General features: G+C 42.9%; 1 protein-coding gene across 1 annotated transcript in view; it reads left to right on the top strand.

Moving 5' to 3' along the window:
- Nucleotides 1–21,502, top strand: part of LOC136422711 (mediator of RNA polymerase II transcription subunit 14-like) — a 45,591-nt gene extending 24,089 nt beyond the window's left edge. The window contains exons 2-23 of the mRNA XM_066410554.1: nucleotides 7,512–7,875; nucleotides 8,372–8,556; nucleotides 8,934–9,064; nucleotides 9,479–9,607; nucleotides 9,789–9,940; nucleotides 10,388–10,636; nucleotides 10,957–11,391; nucleotides 11,604–11,689; nucleotides 11,878–12,037; nucleotides 12,570–12,740; nucleotides 13,145–14,014; nucleotides 14,498–14,618; nucleotides 15,118–15,302; nucleotides 15,775–16,036; nucleotides 16,503–16,625; nucleotides 17,163–17,395; nucleotides 17,856–17,979; nucleotides 18,488–18,549; nucleotides 18,783–18,890; nucleotides 19,159–19,278; nucleotides 19,909–20,122; nucleotides 20,593–21,502. Of these exons, the coding sequence (XP_066266651.1) occupies nucleotides 7,600–7,875; nucleotides 8,372–8,556; nucleotides 8,934–9,064; nucleotides 9,479–9,607; nucleotides 9,789–9,940; nucleotides 10,388–10,636; nucleotides 10,957–11,391; nucleotides 11,604–11,689; nucleotides 11,878–12,037; nucleotides 12,570–12,740; nucleotides 13,145–14,014; nucleotides 14,498–14,618; nucleotides 15,118–15,302; nucleotides 15,775–16,036; nucleotides 16,503–16,625; nucleotides 17,163–17,395; nucleotides 17,856–17,979; nucleotides 18,488–18,549; nucleotides 18,783–18,890; nucleotides 19,159–19,278; nucleotides 19,909–20,122; nucleotides 20,593–20,648 (4,452 nt within the window). The 5' untranslated portion in view covers nucleotides 7,512–7,599 and the 3' untranslated portion in view covers nucleotides 20,649–21,502. The remainder of the gene's footprint in view (nucleotides 1–7,511; nucleotides 7,876–8,371; nucleotides 8,557–8,933; nucleotides 9,065–9,478; nucleotides 9,608–9,788; nucleotides 9,941–10,387; nucleotides 10,637–10,956; nucleotides 11,392–11,603; nucleotides 11,690–11,877; nucleotides 12,038–12,569; nucleotides 12,741–13,144; nucleotides 14,015–14,497; nucleotides 14,619–15,117; nucleotides 15,303–15,774; nucleotides 16,037–16,502; nucleotides 16,626–17,162; nucleotides 17,396–17,855; nucleotides 17,980–18,487; nucleotides 18,550–18,782; nucleotides 18,891–19,158; nucleotides 19,279–19,908; nucleotides 20,123–20,592) is intronic.
- The last annotated feature ends 3,780 nt before the right edge of the window (nucleotides 21,503–25,282 follow it).

Genomic DNA, 25,282 nt, shown 5'->3' with positions numbered 1-25,282 from the left:
CATAGGGCTACATGCATTACTGCCATTTATTGTATCCCTTTAGTCTCCCCTATAGGAAATTCACATAGGATAGAGGCAGACCATTTTGGTCCATTTCATGGGGTTTTAGCCTTAGACCTGTTACCTAAGCAATGGTCAGACCTCATTTGGCTCATTGTTATTAATAAATTATCCCATTTTTGTTATTTTTAGCCATTTTCCTGAGTTTTTAACCCCGCCTCCAATCAGTGCCTGGCTGCAGCTAGGCTATGTGTACAAAGGATGGGATTTGAGTATTCTAAAGGTGAATTGAAAGGGGGGGGGGGGTCCCTAATGGTGAGGGGGGTCTCATACCAGGTGAATATTGTGTTTTGACCTTGTCAAACTCTTTTTCTAATTGCTCTATGCCTTGTTTATAGCTGCTTTTTGTGATGGTTTCTACACACTTGTCTTGCTTTTAGGCCTGTTAGGGCCCCTGTATTGACTTTTGTTGTACCTCAAAAGGAAATTCAGGTGCCTACTATAGGGAAAAAAGTCCCCCCTGTCCTGGGGTGACCAAATTCTAACTTTATTTACCTGTTTCTGACAATTTTCCACCTATAATGGGTAACTTGGCCATTCCTAGCCTAACTTAGGAGAGCAGCCCTGACACCTGTTAGGTCATCCACTCCCAGGGGACTGTTTTTGGTCTGAGGTCTTTGATACTCAGGATTCTAACTCACAACCCTACCCCGCATTGTGTGATATGATTGACAGCTGTCAATTCTGAAATTGATTTCTCTAATAGGGGAGACTAAAGGGATTGCGCCTGCGCCCAGACCGCACGATGAGAGACTCCAAGTAAAAAACATGGTTTAAACCATTGAAAATTCTTTTTGGTGGGATTTTTTGTGAAATCTGGGCAATATAGGATAGGCTGTGGTAGGATAGACTCTGTATTTGCTGAATTAGTTGAAATAGATGGTCTTTCTCTACCTTGTGGGGTTTGGCACCCCCCTGATATAGTGGGATGGTCTTCAACTGGGTGTTTGAAGCCTGTAGGGCCTATCCAAGGGCTCTGATTAGGGGGGGTTATCTGGAGAATAGCCGTATAGAATTTGTCAGGGATGAATCTGATGACAGTTGACATAACTGGTTAGTATTTGAGGGTAAGTTATTGTAGTCTGATGTTTTGATTCCTGAGATAATGACACCTTCTTTTTCTTAACTTCCCCATAGGGCTACATGCATTACTGCCATTTATTGTATCCCTTTAGTCTCCCCTATAGGAAATTCACATAGGATAGAGGCAGACCATTTTGGTCCATTTCATGGGGTTTTAGCCTTAGACCTGTTACCTAAGCAATGGTCAGACCTCATTTGGCTCATTGTTATTAATAAATTATCCCATTTTTGTTATTTTTAGCCATTTTCCTGAGTTTTTAACCCCGCCTCCAATCAGTGCCTGGCTGCAGCTAGGCTATGTGTACAAAGGATGGGATTTGAGTATTCTAAAGGTGAATTGAAAGGGGGGGGGGGGTCCCTAATGGTGAGGGGGGTCTCATACCAGGTGAATATTGTGTTTTGACCTTGTCAAACTCTTTTTCTAATTGCTCTATGCCTTGTTTATAGCTGCTTTTTGTGATGGTTTCTACACACTTGTCTTGCTTTTAGGCCTGTTAGGGCCCCTGTATTGACTTTTGTTGTACCTCAAAAGGAAATTCAGGTGCCTACTATAGGGAAAAAAGTCCCCCCTGTCCTGGGGTGACCAAATTCTAACTTTATTTACCTGTTTCTGACAATTTTCCACCTATAATGGGTAACTTGGCCATTCCTAGCCTAACTTAGGAGAGCAGCCCTGACACCTGTTAGGTCATCCACTCCCAGGGGACTGTTTTTGGTCTGAGGTCTTTGATACTCAGGATTCTAACTCACAACCCTACCCCGCATTGTGTGATATGATTGACAGCTGTCAATTCTGAAATTGATTTCTCTAATAGGGGAGACTAAAGGGATTGCGCCTGCGCCCAGACCGCACGATGAGAGACTCCAAGTAAAAAACATGGTTTAAACCATTGAAAATTCTTTTTGGTGGGATTTTTTGTGAAATCTGGGCAATATAGGATAGGCTGTGGTAGGATAGACTCTGTATTTGCTGAATTAGTTGAAATAGATGGTCTTTCTCTACCTTGTGGGGTTTGGCACCCCCCTGATATAGTGGGATGGTCTTCAACTGGGTGTTTGAAGCCTGTAGGGCCTATCCAAGGGCTCTGATTAGGGGGGGTTATCTGGAGAATAGCCGTATAGAATTTGTCAGGGATGAATCTGATGACAGTTGACATAACTGGTTAGTATTTGAGGGTAAGTTATTGTAGTCTGATGTTTTGATTCCTGAGATAATGACACCTTCTTTTTCTTAACTTCCCCATAGGGCTACATGCATTACTGCCATTTATTGTATCCCTTTAGTCTCCCCTATAGGAAATTCACATAGGATAGAGGCAGACCATTTTGGTCCATTTCATGGGGTTTTAGCCTTAGACCTGTTACCTAAGCAATGGTCAGACCTCATTTGGCTCATTGTTATTAATAAATTATCCCATTTTTGTTATTTTTAGCCATTTTCCTGAGTTTTTAACCCCGCCTCCAATCAGTGCCTGGCTGCAGCTAGGCTATGTGTACAAAGGATGGGATTTGAGTATTCTAAAGGTGAATTGAAAGGGGGGGGGGGGTCCCTAATGGTGAGGGGGGTCTCATACCAGGTGAATATTGTGTTTTGACCTTGTCAAACTCTTTTTCTAATTGCTCTATGCCTTGTTTATAGCTGCTTTTTGTGATGGTTTCTACACACTTGTCTTGCTTTTAGGCCTGTTAGGGCCCCTGTATTGACTTTTGTTGTACCTCAAAAGGAAATTCAGGTGCCTACTATAGGGAAAAAAGTCCCCCCTGTCCTGGGGTGACCAAATTCTAACTTTATTTACCTGTTTCTGACAATTTTCCACCTATAATGGGTAACTTGGCCATTCCTAGCCTAACTTAGGAGAGCAGCCCTGACACCTGTTAGGTCATCCACTCCCAGGGGACTGTTTTTGGTCTGAGGTCTTTGATACTCAGGATTCTAACTCACAACCCTACCCCGCATTGTGTGATATGATTGACAGCTGTCAATTCTGAAATTGATTTCTCTAATAGGGGAGACTAAAGGGATTGCGCCTGCGCCCAGACCGCACGATGAGAGACTCCAAGTAAAAAACATGGTTTAAACCATTGAAAATTCTTTTTGGTGGGATTTTTTGTGAAATCTGGGCAATATAGGATAGGCTGTGGTAGGATAGACTCTGTATTTGCTGAATTAGTTGAAATAGATGGTCTTTCTCTACCTTGTGGGGTTTGGCACCCCCCTGATATAGTGGGATGGTCTTCAACTGGGTGTTTGAAGCCTGTAGGGCCTATCCAAGGGCTCTGATTAGGGGGGGTTATCTGGAGAATAGCCGTATAGAATTTGTCAGGGATGAATCTGATGACAGTTGACATAACTGGTTAGTATTTGAGGGTAAGTTATTGTAGTCTGATGTTTTGATTCCTGAGATAATGACACCTTCTTTTTCTTAACTTCCCCATAGGGCTACATGCATTACTGCCATTTATTGTATCCCTTTAGTCTCCCCTATAGGAAATTCACATAGGATAGAGGCAGACCATTTTGGTCCATTTCATGGGGTTTTAGCCTTAGACCTGTTACCTAAGCAATGGTCAGACCTCATTTGGCTCATTGTTATTAATAAATTATCCCATTTTTGTTATTTTTAGCCATTTTCCTGAGTTTTTAACCCCGCCTCCAATCAGTGCCTGGCTGCAGCTAGGCTATGTGTACAAAGGATGGGATTTGAGTATTCTAAAGGTGAATTGAAAGGGGGGGGGGGGTCCCTAATGGTGAGGGGGGTCTCATACCAGGTGAATATTGTGTTTTGACCTTGTCAAACTCTTTTTCTAATTGCTCTATGCCTTGTTTATAGCTGCTTTTTGTGATGGTTTCTACACACTTGTCTTGCTTTTAGGCCTGTTAGGGCCCCTGTATTGACTTTTGTTGTACCTCAAAAGGAAATTCAGGTGCCTACTATAGGGAAAAAAGTCCCCCCTGTCCTGGGGTGACCAAATTCTAACTTTATTTACCTGTTTCTGACAATTTTCCACCTATAATGGGTAACTTGGCCATTCCTAGCCTAACTTAGGAGAGCAGCCCTGACACCTGTTAGGTCATCCACTCCCAGGGGACTGTTTTTGGTCTGAGGTCTTTGATACTCAGGATTCTAACTCACAACCCTACCCCGCATTGTGTGATATGATTGACAGCTGTCAATTCTGAAATTGATTTCTCTAATAGGGGAGACTAAAGGGATTGCGCCTGCGCCCAGACCGCACGATGAGAGACTCCAAGTAAAAAACATGGTTTAAACCATTGAAAATTCTTTTTGGTGGGATTTTTTGTGAAATCTGGGCAATATAGGATAGGCTGTGGTAGGATAGACTCTGTATTTGCTGAATTAGTTGAAATAGATGGTCTTTCTCTACCTTGTGGGGTTTGGCACCCCCCTGATATAGTGGGATGGTCTTCAACTGGGTGTTTGAAGCCTGTAGGGCCTATCCAAGGGCTCTGATTAGGGGGGGTTATCTGGAGAATAGCCGTATAGAATTTGTCAGGGATGAATCTGATGACAGTTGACATAACTGGTTAGTATTTGAGGGTAAGTTATTGTAGTCTGATGTTTTGATTCCTGAGATAATGACACCTTCTTTTTCTTAACTTCCCCATAGGGCTACATGCATTACTGCCATTTATTGTATCCCTTTAGTCTCCCCTATAGGAAATTCACATAGGATAGAGGCAGACCATTTTGGTCCATTTCATGGGGTTTTAGCCTTAGACCTGTTACCTAAGCAATGGTCAGACCTCATTTGGCTCATTGTTATTAATAAATTATCCCATTTTTGTTATTTTTAGCCATTTTCCTGAGTTTTTAACCCCGCCTCCAATCAGTGCCTGGCTGCAGCTAGGCTATGTGTACAAAGGATGGGATTTGAGTATTCTAAAGGTGAATTGAAAGGGGGGGGGGGGGGTCCCTAATGGTGAGGGGGGTCTCATACCAGGTGAATATTGTGTTTTGACCTTGTCAAACTCTTTTTCTAATTGCTCTATGCCTTGTTTATAGCTGCTTTTTGTGATGGTTTCTACACACTTGTCTTGCTTTTAGGCCTGTTAGGGCCCCTGTATTGACTTTTGTTGTACCTCAAAAGGAAATTCAGGTGCCTACTATAGGGAAAAAAGTCCCCCCTGTCCTGGGGTGACCAAATTCTAACTTTATTTACCTGTTTCTGACAATTTTCCACCTATAATGGGTAACTTGGCCATTCCTAGCCTAACTTAGGAGAGCAGCCCTGACACCTGTTAGGTCATCCACTCCCAGGGGACTGTTTTTGGTCTGAGGTCTTTGATACTCAGGATTCTAACTCACAACCCTACCCCGCATTGTGTGATATGATTGACAGCTGTCAATTCTGAAATTGATTTCTCTAATAGGGGAGACTAAAGGGATTGCGCCTGCGCCCAGACCGCACGATGAGAGACTCCAAGTAAAAAACATGGTTTAAACCATTGAAAATTCTTTTTGGTGGGATTTTTTGTGAAATCTGGGCAATATAGGATAGGCTGTGGTAGGATAGACTCTGTATTTGCTGAATTAGTTGAAATAGATGGTCTTTCTCTACCTTGTGGGGTTTGGCACCCCCCTGATATAGTGGGATGGTCTTCAACTGGGTGTTTGAAGCCTGTAGGGCCTATCCAAGGGCTCTGATTAGGGGGGGTTATCTGGAGAATAGCCGTATAGAATTTGTCAGGGATGAATCTGATGACAGTTGACATAACTGGTTAGTATTTGAGGGTAAGTTATTGTAGTCTGATGTTTTGATTCCTGAGATAATGACACCTTCTTTTTCTTAACTTCCCCATAGGGCTACATGCATTACTGCCATTTATTGTATCCCTTTAGTCTCCCCTATAGGAAATTCACATAGGATAGAGGCAGACCATTTTGGTCCATTTCATGGGGTTTTAGCCTTAGACCTGTTACCTAAGCAATGGTCAGACCTCATTTGGCTCATTGTTATTAATAAATTATCCCATTTTTGTTATTTTTAGCCATTTTCCTGAGTTTTTAACCCCGCCTCCAATCAGTGCCTGGCTGCAGCTAGGCTATGTGTACAAAGGATGGGATTTGAGTATTCTAAAGGTGAATTGAAAGGGGGGGGGGGTCCCTAATGGTGAGGGGGGTCTCATACCAGGTGAATATTGTGTTTTGACCTTGTCAAACTCTTTTTCTAATTGCTCTATGCCTTGTTTATAGCTGCTTTTTGTGATGGTTTCTACACACTTGTCTTGCTTTTAGGCCTGTTAGGGCCCCTGTATTGACTTTTGTTGTACCTCAAAAGGAAATTCAGGTGCCTACTATAGGGAAAAAAGTCCCCCCTGTCCTGGGGTGACCAAATTCTAACTTTATTTACCTGTTTCTGACAATTTTCCACCTATAATGGGTAACTTGGCCATTCCTAGCCTAACTTAGGAGAGCAGCCCTGACACCTGTTAGGTCATCCACTCCCAGGGGACTGTTTTTGGTCTGAGGTCTTTGATACTCAGGATTCTAACTCACAACCCTACCCCGCATTGTGTGATATGATTGACAGCTGTCAATTCTGAAATTGATTTCTCTAATAGGGGAGACTAAAGGGATTGCGCCTGCGCCCAGACCGCACGATGAGAGACTCCAAGTAAAAAACATGGTTTAAACCATTGAAAATTCTTTTTGGTGGGATTTTTTGTGAAATCTGGGCAATATAGGATAGGCTGTGGTAGGATAGACTCTGTATTTGCTGAATTAGTTGAAATAGATGGTCTTTCTCTACCTTGTGGGGTTTGGCACCCCCCTGATATAGTGGGATGGTCTTCAACTGGGTGTTTGAAGCCTGTAGGGCCTATCCAAGGGCTCTGATTAGGGGGGGTTATCTGGAGAATAGCCGTATAGAATTTGTCAGGGATGAATCTGATGACAGTTGACATAACTGGTTAGTATTTGAGGGTAAGTTATTGTAGTCTGATGTTTTGATTCCTGAGATAATGACACCTTCTTTTTCTTAACTTCCCCATAGGGCTACATGCATTACTGCCATTTATTGTATCCCTTTAGTCTCCCCTTTACGTTTCTGTTCTGCTTTCATTTTCAGATAAAAGGGAAGAGCTCTTAAAGCCCCCTTCATAGAGCTGCAAAAGTGATATATGATATACATATTTCTAATATACATACACGAGACCTGTACATTGTATTGGTTATATATGCAATATGCTTTAGGAAGAATTCATGTTTTTAGTAACATTACCCATAGCCATACTGTAAGTGTAACACATGCTGGAGTCTTTCATTGTACAGTATTTGTCGATTTCAAAAGAACAAGTATAAACTATAATGTATAATATGATATTGTTATTTCAAATTGTTTTTCAGAAATTATGACCACTGGGTAAGACATCTCTCTGTATCACACGGTCACAACAGTTATATCGCTGTCTCCGAGCGGTAACGAGTCCGTGCGATGGCGCCCGTAGCGTCGGGAGAGTCCCAGGTACAGATGACCATGGTCCCTACGTCCGGACCTGGTCCCCCCGGGAGCGCAGGAAGTATCTCACTGGGGATGCTGGTGGACTTCATCATACAGAGGACTTACCATGACCTGACCGTACTCTCTGAACTACTCCCGCGGAAGACGGACATGGAGAGGAAAATCGCCATCGTGCAATTCGCCCACAGGACGAGGCAGCTGTTCGTAAGGCTACTGGCTTTGGTCAAGTGGGCAAACAGTGCAGCCAAGGTAAAGTTATGCAATGTATATAGGGTAACCAGCTTTCCTTTCAGTGTACTATGTGAGTCCTTCCCTCATCTGTTACTACCGGAAAAAACTGAGTTAGCGAAGCGAGTTTGCAAGGTGGTAAACAGAAACCAACCATCCTTATTATACCATATTCACCAAAGGAAAGTGGGTTTTGTTATCACATAGCAATTATCATAATATGAATCACCCATGAGTGAGACAAGTCCTGTATTACATAATATATAAATCAAAATATGATCCAATAGAATTGAGAAAACCTTGCAAAAAGTAGTCAATATGGAGTAATAATGACCAGTGTTTATGGCAAAATGGAGCCTTCTCAAAGTTCTCATTGGTCAACATCATCTTGCCATATGATTTTGATATATGTAAGACACTATAATGCATTAAAAATCATACTTAACTCAATGCTTTTAAAGCACACTCTATTTGTAGTCGATTCTTGTTCATCTGTGTGTGTGTTTTTTTTTGTCAGGTGGACAAGTGTGCCATGATTTCAGCATTCCTGGACCAGCAGGCCATGATCTTCGTGGACACGGCGGACATGCTGTACCGGATGGTACGGGAGCTGGTCCACGCACGACTCCCGAGCTTCAACATTCCCCACGCGGTGGACGTTCTCACCACGGGAACCTACCCCAGACTGCCCAAGTGCATTAGGTACAGAAAGTAGATTTAGATGCTTCAGGGCTTGAAAGTCATATTTGGGAATAGTGCTAAAGGTGCTCAGAAAAAATTAGGTGCACAAAACAATAAATATTAATTCATAAACGAGAATGTCAACAATTACAAACATTACTGCCTTTCTTCGGAACTTCTGTACTAGAAGTAGAACGTCTAGCTAGGAATGCCAGGAATTGAACCTGTGACCTCTCGACCTCTTGTCTGCTAGGCTAGCAACATGGCCATTCAATGCCTCAATATGTGTTTCAACACGATTTGTAATTGTGAATCACATAATGTCAGTTCTATTGCCCTCTACATGTACAGTGTATTACTGAAATTGATTGCATTGTTTTTTTGTTTTTTTAATGTAGAGACCGTATCGTCCCCCCTGACCCAATCACCCCGGCGGAAAGGAAAGCCACCCTCCTGAGACTGAACCAGATCATCCAACACCGCCTGGTCACCACGGATCTTCCTCCACAACTTGGAAACCTAACTATAGGTGAGTGCAACCTTATGCAAAGCATTAAAAAAGCCTTTCAAATGCATTTAAAAATGCATACAGCATGCATATGAAAAACATGCATGTTTATGTACTTGAGCTTTTGCTACGTTTTTCACCCGAGGAAGAATATACATGTAATGTCTACCTAAATTACATATGAATGTATGACTAAGACTTCTGATACTACTCTTAAATTTTGACTGACTTTGAGTTGTGCTGCATCTCCTCATACATGTATGCACTCTCCTCACCTCCCATTGGTTGTTTTATCTTAACATGGCAGAGCACCCCTTTGGGATAGCCAATCAGGTCGCAGTTTGCACCATCAGAAAAGAGCCAATCAGCACTAAGGATCTCCTTATTAGAATAGCCAATCAGTACTAAGGATCTCCAATTGCATTATTCTTTCAGCCAATGGCAGGGTGAAGTTCCAGGTGTCCCATGAGTTTGAGGCCACCCTGACTCTGATGGGGGACGAACCAGCCATACCCTGGAGACTACTGGGCATCAAGATACTGGTGGAAGACAAAGACACAGGAAGTCAGTACTCTGTGGCACTCTTTCTAGAACTGATAGTTTCTTTACCTATTTTATTCTATACTCACAGTAAAAATACGTTTGTTTTGCCTTTCAAGCAATGACTTTTTTTCTCATTGTCATTGTTGTCATTTTTTATTTTTTCCGGTTTCCCCTTAAATGTCTTATCTTTTTTTTTCTACAGATGGCACAGCGCTAGTTCACAGTCTGCAAGTTAATTACATTCATCAGCTCATCCAATCGCGTCTCTTTGCTGACGACAGGCCACTGTATGACCTCTATGACTGCCTTCATTCCTTCTGTCAATCCCTGCAGTTAGAAGTACTCCATTCACAGGTAAGTAGAAATTACTATATCATTGTTGCACATATTAGTAAGCCACAGTTTTGAAAATCAAATTCTCATTGTATAATATGATAAATCAGATGACTGAAAGTGAAAGGTTCTTATGTCATAGTTATAGATATTTTATTTCTATCTGTTGAAATTGCTCATACACTCAGTTTGTACATGTATATGGCTTTGTCTAAAAGAGGGTTACAGGGGTGCTGCGCCCCCATGCCCTGGCCATGCACACCCTTACCCCGGGGAGCAGATTCTCTGACAAGCATAACATTCTGATTGACCAGGGATGCTACTAGGTCACATGTGGCCAGTCTTCAACTGTGACCTGTCTGACAATAATTTTCCCCTCAGGAAGCCTTAGAATTCCCCATCATAACTCGAAATTGTCTAAATTGTTTCCTGAAAAAATGATTTTTTATGTGTATGGTTTTTTTGTAGACACAAAGGCTAATCCATGAGAGATGGAGCGACCACATCAGACTTGAGGAGTACACCATTGGTCAGTCCCTCACCGTGTCGTACTGGAGGGCGCAACTTGTGGAAGCTGCGCAGAACAAACTGGAGATTCCTGTTACGCACAAGCTGACTATCGCGATGCACGACAACGACAAGAGCCGGCCTCTCCAAGTGAAACATCAGCCGCCATTGCCTTCCCATGAGCCAGTGCAGGTTGACCATGCCATTAAGGTATGGGGGTGTCCTGCTAAAGAAAACACATTGTGTATATACTGTAATTGCACAAATGTTTTATGTTCGCGGTTTTCCCTGCAACCATTTAAAACCACCGCATGCATTTTTGTCCAATACTGTAGTATGTACATGACTATAACGCGCTGCTATGAACTTAAAACCGCGGCAAACACTCCATTTTCATCTTAGCACAAAATAAAAACCATGCGAACTTACATGCATTTACAGTAATAAATTGTATTTTATTACAAACAGTATTAAAGCATAGTGATAGATGAAACCAGTAGGAATTAACTTCTTTCTGTCTTTTTCCCCAGAGCGACTGTCTATCGATGGAGAAACTGCTCGTCCAGACCGTACAAGCGCGTGCGTACGCAAGACTGAAAGAGCTCCAGCTGCAGATCAAGGCGCACAACCGTGACGACCAATCACTGATCTGTGGTATCCCTCCCGTGCTGAAGATCCCCATCCTTTATCCATGCACAGAAGTAGAATACATGAACATAGTAGCCGACTTACAAACTGGCATGTTACAACCCATGTTCTACCACGGAGAGTCGCATCTAGAAGAAATGGAGAAGAACATCAACTCGGATGCTAGTCGGACCATCCGGATGGTCAGCGACCTGAGGTTCGTGATCGCGAGGCGGCGGTGTCAGCACACCGTGCTCCACCTACCGACGGTGTGCCATCGGAAACTTCATCTGGAAAACTTCCAGTCCCACCCCATCTCCAAACTGTCATCTCACAAGGTAGGCAAGATTTCTGTTGTGTCCAGTGACCTTAAGGTTACCTATTAAAACATATAGAAAGGGGCCAGTTCACTGTTGTGCTTATATTTTTAAAAAGAACTTCTATGAAATACTGGATACTTGGGCTGCTTTATTATGTCTTTTTTTTTTCTTTCGTTTCTCGTTGCAGTTTAACAGTGCATACGTTTACCCATGCTTATGTTTTCATACAGGTATACCTCAGGCTCACCAGACATCCTGGGTACTACTTAGTAGTAGAGTTTCTTGAAGGCCAACAGTTCTACAAGATAGAGTACAGGTGAGGAACTTCATATCTATGTTTTCATACAATCACCTGTCCAGATCTTTATCTTGTGAAAGAAATCTGTTCTGGAAATGTCTTTCCTGTGAGTTGTATTTTGCTTACGTGGAAGTCTGCTTGCCTTTTTTTTATTGAGAGTGTTTAAATGTTGTTGATGTCTGAATTGTTGTACACCTTCCTTGTAGATACCACTTGCTGCAGCTGAAAGATCAGAGTATGAAGCTGAAGTCAGAAGGAGAGTCCAGTGACAGTGCAGTGTCCAGCCATGCGGGCAGCCTGGTCACTCTGGACCCTGCCACATTCTCCAAAGAAGTTGGCACCGCAACTCCTGGTATCAAGAGAAAGGTAATGTTGTGTATGTTGTATGCTTTTGAGATAGAGTATTGTATTCTTGTAGACTAGATAAACTCTCTTTTCATAGACTTAAAACTAGTCCACATCATACACAAAATAAGAGAAAGATAAAGAAAAGAGTCATTCATGGGAAGGAAATAATGGTAAGGCTGTAAGAAAGGAAGGAAAACTAGCAAACAAAAGCCCATTGATTAATGTATCAATGATTTTAATTAGACCTCCTAACCACAGTAAATAAAAGAGAACTGACCTAGTACGGCCATGTGACACAGTCATGGAAGGAACTGTACAGGGATGAAGAAAGAGGGGTAGGCAACAGAAAAGATGGGAGGATGATATCAGAGAATGGACAGGCATGGTACTAAGTGAGACAATAAGAATTTCAGAAAACTGAGAAGGGGGGAGAAAACTGTTTGCCAGATTTTCTGTGGTGCCCCAGTGCCATGGTAAAATAGTTAGACTAAGGGCTAGATGAGATGATTGTATTTCAGTTTGAAGATGATAGATTACATTTTTCCCTCAGATTTCTATCCAACACGGCCACGGTGGACCACAGTTGAAACGTGAGAGAGTTGACGCAGGTGAACCCTCCATGTACCTGCCCGACGTGGCTCACCTCATCTCAGTGTGCGACACCCAGATTCCACTCATCAGTCTTTGTCAGGAGCTGGGCAGGAGGGGCATCCCATGTCAGGTGAGACAAAAACTAGCATCCCATTCACACACAGATTCCTGTGTCAGGTGAGACAGAAACTAGCATCACATTCACACCCAGATTTCCATCACATTTTGAACTGAGCAGGAATTGTATTGTCATGTTTCGTAGAAAATGTCAGGATAGAAAAAAAACAAGCAACACATATAGGTCTGTGCAAAAAAGATCTCATATCATGTTACAGAAAAACTAGCATGATAGATCTTAGCAAGAGAGGCAAAAAGTAACATCTCATTCAGAGGAACCATACAATATTTGCTTACTGTAACAGCCTGGTTGTTTGTGTGCCTATCAAGAAGTTATTTGTAAACACTTTCACAGATTAATGAAATCTCTGGTCTGCTGGTCTTTTTTACACATGTGTTCACTATTGTCTACCTCAGGGTGTCCAAAGTGAGGGGTATGACGTTGGCCTTGGAGTGAAGCTTCTCGCCCTGCCGTCACTGCGAGGGATCCCGGATCACGTCGTCTTCAAGCTCAGGTCCGACTGCCTGGGCTGCACCTTCCGCCTGCAGGGCAAGACCAGCCGCGTGTGGACGGCAGAGCTCGTGTTCGCCAACTGTCCGCTGGTGAGCACGACGCAGCGCGAACAGACCAGCAGTCGCCACGTTTACTTCACCTATGACGGACTGAAACCTGAATCCGAACCCAGCAGTAGCAACAACACAGAGAACGCAAACATCACGCTCGTGATGGACAAGTTCATGCAAGACTGGCACAGCATCGCCGAGATGTACGCGACCGTTCTGGACTTCGCCAGAAACTACAAAGACCCCAACCGGCAGCTATTTCAAATGGTGGAGGTCAAGTCGTTCTCGTACAAGAGGCTAACGCTGAGCTATGGCGTCGGACGATCCAGCACGGTTAAAATCCAGTGGGTTCCAGGAGAAAATGGCGGTAGCTTTAAGCTTGGGTTAGGGATGGTGGGGAGGGTTAACAACCCAAACTGTCACATGGTTGTACAATCGCAGCTACAAGAAGAGTTCAACACGCACCATAACATCGCCCAACTCATCCAAGTCTTGTGCGAAACCCAGAGCCCGCTACAGTCCATCATACGTCTTCCGCAGACCACCATCTTGGGCTGTCCGAACAAGCCGCTCAGTCCGACGCAGACGTTCACTATCCTGCCGCAGTCGTCGGACCACGTGAGGATCGCGTTCCGAAACCTGTACTGCCTGGACGTGCACTGTCGTGGGAGGAACTTGGTCGCCATACGGGATGGAGCGTACAGCCTGTTCGATGTTAGCAAGGTCAGAAATTCCTGCCATTGACTTTCATATACTGATCGTCGAGACAATTTCGTTTACTTAGAAAGGTTGATCAAAATGTGTCTGTGATAATGTATTTAAAGAAACTGTTGAGGCATGCAAGTTGACTGTCTTAAAATTGGCTATGAAATTCTTAATTTGTTAACCGTAACTCAATTTTAGCTACTTTGACTGTAACTACCGGGGTAGTTAACTGCTAAAATTTCATTATCGTAAACATTTCATTACTACTAACATTTGAGACAGTGATGTTTGTACCCACCGTTAAAATTAAATGCAATGAACTACTTCCTTTCTCCGTAACCGCTAAGAATACCAACCGCAATATAGTTTAAATGGATTTACAGTATGTACTCCCGGCCAGTTTAAATCAAAAGATACCACTCCCACTCTCTGCCATGATATGTAAGTTACATGTACGTCTCACTAGTATGATGTTGATAACATTACATGTATGCTGCACAGGTAGTGGAGGGTTTCACCCCCACCCAGGGTCTGAAAGCATTCCTGTCCATGTTTGAGGACAGCATGGCTCACTCCAGACGCAGGTCTGCCAGTGAAGACGACAACCCACCTTCACCTATTGGTATGTACAATCATGAACAGCTGTGATGCATGCACTCGTACTTGAATCAGTGACCTTTTGGAGTTACTTTTTGGCAATACATCAGGGGCGGTGCCTACAGGCCTGTACCTACACTGTTGTATCTTTACCAGTACCTGTAAATTTACACATTTGAATTGAGAACAATGATCATAATTCACAATTCTACATTAACTTTTGAAGATTTTGGCAACTGGGCTGTATCCAGGACACATTCAAGACGGAAATTTGCTTGTTGGGACGGACACAAATTTTACCCCATCTGTCCCAAACATTTGAACTTCATGACATAAAACTGATGAAATTGTATTTTTGCAAGCTTAAAGTCACAGATTTAACAACAAAAATCAACAACATGGGCTCCCAAACAATGAGGGGGTCAGAAAAAAGTTGGAGACAGCCCAGTTGCGCACACATAACAACATGTCTCTTTATACTTCAGTCTTTATACTAAACTTTTGACATTTCCCCCCTTCCTCAGGTATGGACAAACTGGACACCTACATGACCCAACACCAGCTGCACCACCAGACCACGGGGGCCTCCCCCCTCCCCAGGACCCAGCCCAGCGCCTACCACCCCATGAACCCCATGACTCCGCCCACCTCCCACTCCAACCCTGCCACACCCGCGTCACCACACACATCCATGCTGGCCACATCACAGGTAAGTAGACTTTTATATTGTTAAAGTTAAAGTCCTTCCCGCACCGGATAGTGCATAGGGTGGTGCCGAGCTCTTTTTCAATATCCCTTGGGCCGCACAACTTGCAACCGTGCAATCACTACAGTGGGGGGCTAGTCCACTGGTAGTGGTGTGCGTTTAGCTACCGTACTCCCAAATACTAAGCAGAGAAAACTTTTCTTTCATTTTTAAAGTCTTTGGTTATGACTCGGCTGGCCAGGGACCAAACTTGCAACCTACACATACATCAAGGCAAACGCTCTATTGCACCACTAATTTTTAGGCCACTCAAATGGTTCAGTGAAAAGGTAGTCAACTATACAAAATGTGAACTACAAAATTCTTGTCACTTATGCACTAAGTGTTTGTTATAAAAAAAGACTTATCAGATTAATTTTGACTTGATATGGTCTTTTTAGGTACTCTAATGTTTGCCATTTCCCTCGAATTCCAGAGCTACAGCACATCGCCTGGTTCAGCCTACCCCTTAGCTTCCCCACCCCAGCTCAACCCCCAACACCCCAACCCCGGAGCCCCCATCACCAGTGCCCCCACCCCCTCCCCGTCAATGCTGTACGGGACCCCATCCCCCAGCACGTTCACCAGCAGTTCTCCGAGCGTACGTGTCCCGTCGCCGAGCTCGTTTGTTCCCGCGCCGTCCCCTCAGTCCATGGGGATCCACATGGGACCATCTCCTGCCTTCATGAACCCAACTGGTAAGTTTAACTCAATAGTCGTATTAGTATAATGGTCTTTCATAAATTTTTCTTCTCTTCCTTTTTTTACTTAATTCAAGGTTACTTTTGATTATCTGTATCAATATAGCCGGTATAACTGCCCTTCGGCGTTACACACCAGCTTCGCAGGCACATGGCGCGGCAACAGCTGGATATATTACACTGAACAACCTGTCACACCTATCCTGTGCACATCTAACTGTAGACACTGTTGAAAGATATCTAACGATGATGCTCTTACAGTACTTGACAGTAACAGATATTTAGGATTATAAGTAACTAAGCCATGATTTGACACCAGCCTCGTATTTGTAGAAAGTTCTTTCCAAATTACACTGTTGGAATATCTGACTACTTGTAAAATGGCAGGCTAGAGCTAGTATTCAAATTGTTATTTGTTCATTTCCTGTTGACTGTTCACTGACAGCTGGTTTGCTCGTTGCAGGGCCACCGTCACCGTTCCACGCGGGCCTGACCATGCCATCTCCGGGTACCAGGAACCCGTGGCCCGGGTCACCGTCCATGCCGGGCCCCTCCCCCGTCTCACGGGTGGGGATGGCTTCACCCGGTAAACCAGTCTTTTCTAACTGTTTTAGTCAGATTTCCGGCCTTGTTATAGCCTTTGTGCAACAAGAGACAAATGACGCTTAACGACTTGCGAGGCGAAAAATATGGACTCATTATTGACTGAAGTAATACAAGTCAGCAACTACTACATGTATTTTGAAACACTTAGAAGTAGAAGTAGAGTCTTACATGTATATCATGTCTCAGAACTTACAGAACTGTCCAATATAGTTATTACAACTGAGGCTTAAAACAAGGCTCAAACTTGGGCCAACTTTTGTCAACTGTACTGAAGTACATGTAATACCAAGTCAGCAACTTCATGTACTCAATTTTAAAACAATTGCAAGAAGTATATGTAGCTATAGATTCTAACATTTTGTCTCAGATCTTAAACAGAATTGTCTCAAAACTTTTCGTTTTGTCTAGGAATTGAATGAAATTGTCTCATACCTTAACAAAGTTTCTCCAAAAACTGAATAGAATTGATTTTTGCAGAATTATCCAAGTATTTAACAGTATTATTCCCTCTCCTCAGGTGTCGGCAGCAGTATGTTGAGCCCGCCCTCACGAATACTCCCCCAGAGGTCCTGGGCAGCCTCCATCCCCACCCTGCTGTCCCACGAGGCCTTCGCCACCCTCATGACCCCCTCCCCACCCCCCGGGGTGATGGGGGGTCCGGCGGCCTACCTGTGCTGTCCCCTGGAGAGGTTCCTAGGGTGTGTGTACATGAGGAGACACCTACAGAGGGTCATCCAGGGGGAGGAGTCGGTGAGTTCAAGTTTCAATCATGTATATTTCAGCCAGGTGGCTAGAGTAGCATACACGAGATAAATAGGTCACAGGTTCGATTCCCGGCATTCCTGGCTCGGCGCTTTATACAACTTTCCTCACTCCACCAAGGTGTAAAAATGGGTATCTGACTTAGATTGGGCAGGTATATACGTAAAAGGTGGTAGAAGGAGAGGGATGGGCTCCGCTTTCCAATACTGTGCCCTGCCCTTATGGCCTCAGAAAGGCTATGGGACCATCTTGACCTTTTTATACATTTTATATCTCTGCCTGTATTTGGAGTTGAAAGTATATCACATTATATTTTTATCTACTAAAAATGAAGCTGTAGCTCCTAATGTCGTCATAGTTTGATCATTGCAGTTATTGTACAGTCATGTAACAGTAGTAATAGAATCATATAGAGCATGAGTGTAAGAGTCTTTTGTATGTTTTCCAGCTGCACCTGTTACCCTCCAGTGAGCCAGGAGTGATCCTGTACCATGTGGAGTCCATCAACTTTCGTGTGCAGCTGAACCCCTCCACCCTGCAGACGTTACACCTGAAGGCCACACCCAGGCCTGGTCAGTATGGATCTCTCACTAAAGTTTATGTGTACATGTCCTAATGTCTCTCACTGCAGTTTACTGTCTGCAGGTCTTAATGTCTCTCGGTCAGTGTCTCCCTGCAGTTTATTTTGTGCATGTACTTGCCTCTCACTACATTATTTTTGCATGTCCTAATGTCTCTCCCTGCAGCCTCATGTATGGCCTCAGTTTCCTGTCTGAACCCATCATATGACAAATATAAGCAGACTCTTACCAGGATGGCTGAATCAGATTTACCCAGGCATACAATTGATTCTGATTCGCAAATCCTAGTATGAACAGTCTGAATCCGTCTCCAATAAGGGCGTTATTGACCCAACTCCTCTGTACACAAATTAAATCGGAATCAACCCCCTGCCTAGTTGAATCCTGATTTGTGAATCCTGGAATGAATGGGGTCTTAGTCAGAAGACTTAGTTACAGTATGATAAGGCACCATTGGGACACTATGACATTTCCACAATGGTTGTTTCTTTCACAACAGAGGCTATGGAGATGTGGTCCCGAGAGGAGCTAAATATTCTGGAGAGCTTCTTTGATACAAAGGTTAGACTGCCTCTTTTTATCTGTCTTACACCAACAAAAGCAATTTCATTTTCTTCAATTTCTCTCCCTTACACATATACATGTAGCTACATTGTATGTTGCTGTCAAGAAGTACTTATGATAATTGTGTTTTGTATGTCTCAAAGTAGTACGTACCTGTTCTTTGTGTTACTGCGTGTGCTTTATACAAAGTACAGAATAAACTGTAGGTATTTTTGTTCCCCACTATTTAGGTTGTGTGCCCACCGTACAAAGCCAACACCCTGACAGCATTCGGGCGCTTGTTGTGTGCCCCCACGGCTGTGCTGAGGGACTGTATCCAGCTTATGAGACTTGAGTTGGTAAGAGCATTAAATAATTAGAGGACATTCAGTGATTCTTACATACCAATTCTGTAGTGGTATGATTGCAGTATCAGTCTCACCATTCATTGTATGCTTACAGAACAAGCTGCTTCTCTTTTGTCAGTTTGTCATAACTTTTATATTCTCTGCCATAATATAGCTGCTACTGGTGTCTTACAATTATGACAGATCACTGATTGCATGAGCCTTTATACATCATAACATACACCACTGACCAACTGTTTGTGATGGTCTCCCACCACAGTTCCCTGACCAGGCGCTGAAGTGGCATCTCCAGTGGTGTTTGACCATCCCGCCCAGCGGCTCTCCCCTCGCCCCGCCCGGGACACCCGCTGTCGTCATCAGGACCAAGATTCTCTTCTTTGTACGTAATGGAGAAACAGGATGTTCTTTTTGTTTGTAAATTGTGTTAAATACATGTATGTACATTAGGAGAGAATAGGACTCTCCGATTTATTCCCTTGGTTTGAACCAAGATTCATCAGAACCAAGATTCTTTTCGTTGTACGTAATCAAAACCCACTGTGTACAGTCTTTTTTTTATAGATTGTGTCACCCATTATTGTTGGGCCACATTATTCTAATACCTTGTTTAATGGAAATTTCAAGGTCAGTAAATTTTAAAGAGGTCAAGATGAAACAGAGGGTTAGGAGGGAAACTTAACTCGGACTACATGTATATGCTTTCCCTCAAACTGTTCGTACCAAATTACAAACGTTCCCCTCAGACTCTGTCATCATGTTGATCTTTCTGTTCAGCATTGTTTTTCAATATTCCAGAATCAAAAAATTTGATTGGTCATGGTGTATTGGTGTTCCATACATGTATCCTGTCTAAAAAGATGTCAACAAAAATCTTCTCACCATTTCAAAATTTGACAGGCTGAGAGAAAGAAATAGCTACTTCAAGGGAAACTTTTCTTGTACATCAGACCTGAATTTGCTGTATCTACAAGATGGATTTTCATTTTGTTTCTCATTTTTGTGCCCACAGATACAGCTGACCAGAATGGGCATGCCCCCTTCACAAGACTCCACTGTTGTGGTCCCGATTTTGTATGATCCATCCACGAACACAACTCAACAGGCAGACATATCAAACCGAGCTGGTGCTTCAGGAGGGGCCGCCCCACCAAACGCCCTGTCTGGTATGGTAGGAGACATGTTGAAGAGGTGGGCTTCCTTCAGCCAGGGGCAACAGGGAAATGGTGAGGAGTCTAATGTGTAGCTTCAACAACTTTTGATATTTTGTTTGTTTGTTGGAGACTATTGTATCTAATACTGTAAATACAGAAATGTTCGCGGTGGTATTACGTTCACGGTTTTCGCGGTGAACTCTTTACCGGGACCTTAAAACCACTGTGAAAAGCCGTTCCATTGTGTGACTGTAGCGCTACTGTTGTTTTAAACGCAAACTTAAAACCACTAGGAACCTCCTTTTTCTCCCTACTGCGAAATTAAATCCCCGCAAACATTTCTCCATTTAGAGCAATGTTCAAGGGTTAGTTTGCAAGATTTAAAAAATCTCCTTTCTCTTCTGTTGTAGTTACCATAGCCCCACATTTTTACTTTCGTGTATTGATGCATTGTATCATAAGTTAAAGTCTTGCAGTGTATGACAATCATCTCTTCTTAAGGTATTGAAACAATCACCAAAAGTTGTATTTCTGTATTTCAGATTGTACCATTTTCCCGGCCATACGAGACCTTCTACACAACCTGATTCCACAATGAGACAAGAAGAAGAATTTCTGAGGTGGCAAAAACTGTCCTGGGAAAAGCAAGCTGTGTAAATTGCAGAAAAGTGATAGACATCCGTTTCCATAGATGTTTTGTGATCTATTGTGAGGAAAGAAATTACATGATTGTACATGAAATGTGCAAAGAAGGCAGCTGTGAAACCAGAACATATACTAATTTACATGTTTGTTGGAGATTTTGTTTTCTACACATGTACACAAAGTCTTGTTAATCTTTCTATGTCAATTTGCAGTACTGTAGTGCTATGGCAAAGGGTATCCATAAAACAGTGAGTTTCTACAGGATTCAAAGTATAATTTATACATTTCATGTATTGAGGTACGTATGGATGAAGTATGAAGACTTTTGTAAATGGAAAAGGCTGAGAGAGTTGTAGGATATACAATGTCATATGTAGATATTATGTTACAAGGGTATTGAAAGGCAGTAGTATGGTCATCAAATTGTTGGCTCAAAATAAGAATGTGTAAAAAGAATGTACTTTGGTCTTCAAAAATACGATCGATTGAGACATTAACAAGAAAGTTGACGGGAAAAACATGCAAAAGTTGTTGCAAAAAGATTGTCTCCCCAGAAGAAATAGTTGAATTTCAATTATTCATAAGGACTGAAATGTATTTGTATGAGTACATGTATTCTGCTCTTAACAGTCGTGGTACTGTACATTTTGTTATAAAAAGTGACTTGCTTCCAGTAGCTAACTTATATATCTCCTGTAGAGTTACCTGAATTGCCTGCTACAAAGGAAATGAAGAAAAAAATCTTAGCTCTTCTTGATTTATATGAACAATTTAAGACTTGAAATGAATACATACATGTAAATATGATCCAGGATCTGATTCTTGTGATACGAAATTTGACCTATTCAAATAGCACACTTACATGAGTCTCAAAATCCATTACTTAACATGCAGATCTAGAAGGACTTTCGTGTGTTGAGAAAGAGCACAAAATCATGTAAGGTAGATATGACTGTTCTGTCAGTTTTCTTATGCTTAACAAATTGCGGTCACACAGCGGCACTTACCTTGTATGGTAAGTACTAGACTACATGTATTGCAGCCGGCAACATACAATCTTGGGGGAAACACAATTATGCCTCTAGACTTTTTAGTTAAAATCACAGTCCTCTGATAGACGAATGCAAAGTCCAGTGATTTTTTTCTCATTGTCACTTTGTTCGACAAAGAGAAAACTGCTCTACTGTTACCGGTATCCCTACAGAGCTCACGCATTACAGATCACGTATTAATAATAGTGCATGGATCAAAAGCGCCTTCTATTAATCATCGTCGGTACTGCAGCATAAAGGCCACGCAGCCTAACAGGCAGCTCTACCAGGTGGGGACTAGTCGACTTTCGTTGCGCACGAGGGTTCACGCAGGGACTGTCGCCCATGGATTGGCCTGGACAGCCGTCTAAGATGCTGTTTGAATCACATGTGTCTACCCTAGTACTTGGACGGAGGCCGATAATGACTACAGCAGTATTGTCCATCTCGTATTGTCAAGTTCACGCGCTGTCAAACTGCAATTCTTCATCTAACAGCTAGGGGTCCCCACTACCACGTCGGTAGAGCCCCAGTCCCCCAGATGTTTGGTGAAACATCGTAATGTTTTCTGTGTGACGGCCGGGCTTCTCTGACAGTCCCTTACTCCATACAAGCAAATGGACAGTCATTAAGGGAAGATGAAGAATGTCCACATCATTATTAGAATGCATCATAAGATACATAAATACGTCTTGTATGAAATACATATACTGTTTTTTCATAAAAGCTAACATCAACAGACAGAACGCCGAATTGACATGGATATATTATGATGATGACTAATGTTGTACCCACTTTCCATCAGGCTAAATATTAAACCAGTTTCTTTGACATCTGAATAACGTTAACATGATATTATCGTTATCCGTCATTTCATTTCAAACAGTCGCTATTGCAATTAGCTTCAGTCAAACTGCTTTCAAAGTATCAGATCTAGAAAGCCACTCTGACTTGATTTAATGGATAACATCATTGAGAAACCCAACAGAACTAATGCGAACGCGTACATAGAAAGATCTTGAAGGTTAAGAAAATACTGGACACACAGAACGCGGTATATGATAATCACTTCATCTGTAATCATTGTTACTTCGTAAGGTCGGGATACATACGCTACAAGTCGGAATACATAGGCTACAAGTCCTGGTACATACGCTACAAGTCGGGGTACATACGCTACAAGTCGGGGTACATACGCTACAAGTCGGGGTACATATGCTACAAGTCGGGGTACATACGCTACAAGTCGGGGTACATACGCTACAAGTCGGGGTAATACAGGAATGAGACCTTAAGGTGGGGATACATACGCTACAAGTCGGGGTACACACGCTACAAGTCGGGGTACATACGCTACAAGTCGGGATACATACGCTACAAGTCCGGGTACATACGCTACAAGTCGGGGTACATACGCTACAAGTCGGGGTACATACGCTACAGGTCGGGGTACATACGCTACAAGTCGGGATACATACGCTACAAGTCGGGGTACATACGCTACAAGTCGGGATACATACGCTACAAGTCGGAATACATACGCTACAAGTCGGGGTACATACGCTACAAGTCGGGGTACATACGCTACAAGTCGGGGTACATACGCTACAAGTCGGGGTACATACGCTACAAGTCGGGGTACATACGCTACAAGTCGGGGTACATACGCTACAAGTCGGGGTACATACGCTACAAGTCGGGGTACATACGCTACAAGTCGGGGTACATACGCTACAGGTCGGGGTACATACGCTACAAGTCGGGGTACATACGCTACAGGTCGGGGTACATACGCTACAGGTCGGGGTACATATATGCTACAAGTCGGGGTACATACGCTACAGGTCGGGGTACATACGCTACAAGTCGGGGTACGTACGCTACAAGTCGGGGTACATACGCTACAAGTCGGGGTACATACGCTACAAGTCGGGGTACCTACGCTACAAGTCGGAATACATACGCTACAAGTCGGGGTACATACACTTTAATTCGGGGTTAATGTTTGGGTACGCCGGACCTTTCAAACTATTTTGGCTTCTTTGGAAAGGACCATTCAAACGCTACAGGTCGGGCTACATACGCTACAAGTTGGGGTACATATGCTACAAGTCGGGGTACATACGCTTAAGGTCGACGGGATACATACGCTACAAGTCGGGGTATATACGCTACAAGTCGGGGTACATACGCTACAAGTCGGGGTACATACGCTACAGGTCGGGGTACCCACTCGGAGTAATACAGGAATGAGACCTTAAGACCTAATATCCCATGGTTTTGTTTGTAAAGTGACTTATATATTGCCATTCTTAATTCTAACTGGCTGCATTTTCGAAAACACGGTCAAATACGCCTAAAGAATACAAACCCCTTCGCGAGCCTTTCTCGATCTCGCCATTCCCGAAAAGATGGAAATTCGGCAATTTGGCGGTCGTTTTAGTCACTTTTCTGGATACGACCGGGAGCGGTACTGCAGATAAGGCTCTGATAGGGTATGTAAGCCGACTTGTAAGATTGTGAAAACATGAAAGGCATTGGGCTTAAAGCCAGTGAAAACTTTTTTCAAATACACCCAGAAATCTTCACATGCATCTAGAATGACCTTTCATACACAAGTTGACGGAAAAAGGATTGATTTTTAGGCGCCGCGCGACGAGCCATGTAACACCATGTCCGCCCGTAGAAGCGCCACCTATATTCATACATACATCATATTTTGTACGTAATGAGTACGTTTAAAATGTATGTGGACATCGTCCATTTTCTCTTAACAACTATTAACAACTATAGCCTTCTAGTCAACTGCTCACGTACTTATTAGGGGTAAGGGACTGTCAGAAAAGCCCGGCCGTTACTCAGAAATTATCACGATTTTTCACCCCCAACATCTGCTTGGAGACTATACAACCTTCTGCGTGTTCATTTAAATGTACGAATGATTGACCTTAAGATTTGAAAAAAAAAGAATGATAATAATTAACCTCTACCACTTGATAGTAGCCATTTGGCACCCAGTTCCCTATTGGTTAAAGAGTTAGGCAGCAGGGAGAAGTTTAAACAGTTCCCAGACCATTTGTGGTCCCGTCAATCATGAGTTGAGGTCATCACGAAGACCTGATCACATTAAATAGGACTGGTCTGGTTGGTTTGATAATTACGTACCATGCCCTCCAGCACAACGTGGCCTCGCCTTTTTTAATGAAGGTATCTTATCTAAAATCTTTCATCCAGTGATACAGGCTATAAATCGATGATATTGGGAACATTCTACATAGTGAAGTGTTAGCTGAATCGAATCTGGCTTACAGCTTCATTGGAGTAACATAAGTTCACTAAAACGGGGGTCTAAGTTACACGCTTAGGCTGTGAGTCAGAGGTAATTGCGCATGAAATGATACCAAAATGATTAATGACAAGAAGACTAGTTAGTAACACTCGGTAAAACAATGTCAGATCAACACGGTTTATGTCCAAGCAGACGTTAGCATGGAAGACTGCAATAATCATTGTATTTTGGCTTCCAAGCCTTCTTGTATGTTGAGATAGGTGCATC

Source organism: Branchiostoma lanceolatum, chromosome 17, assembly GCF_035083965.1.
Source record: "Branchiostoma lanceolatum isolate klBraLanc5 chromosome 17, klBraLanc5.hap2, whole genome shotgun sequence".
Classification (NCBI taxonomy): domain Eukaryota; kingdom Metazoa; phylum Chordata; class Leptocardii; order Amphioxiformes; family Branchiostomatidae; genus Branchiostoma; species Branchiostoma lanceolatum.
Note: the sequence above shows the minus strand (reverse complement) of the source record. Positions and strands in the feature narration are given on the sequence as shown.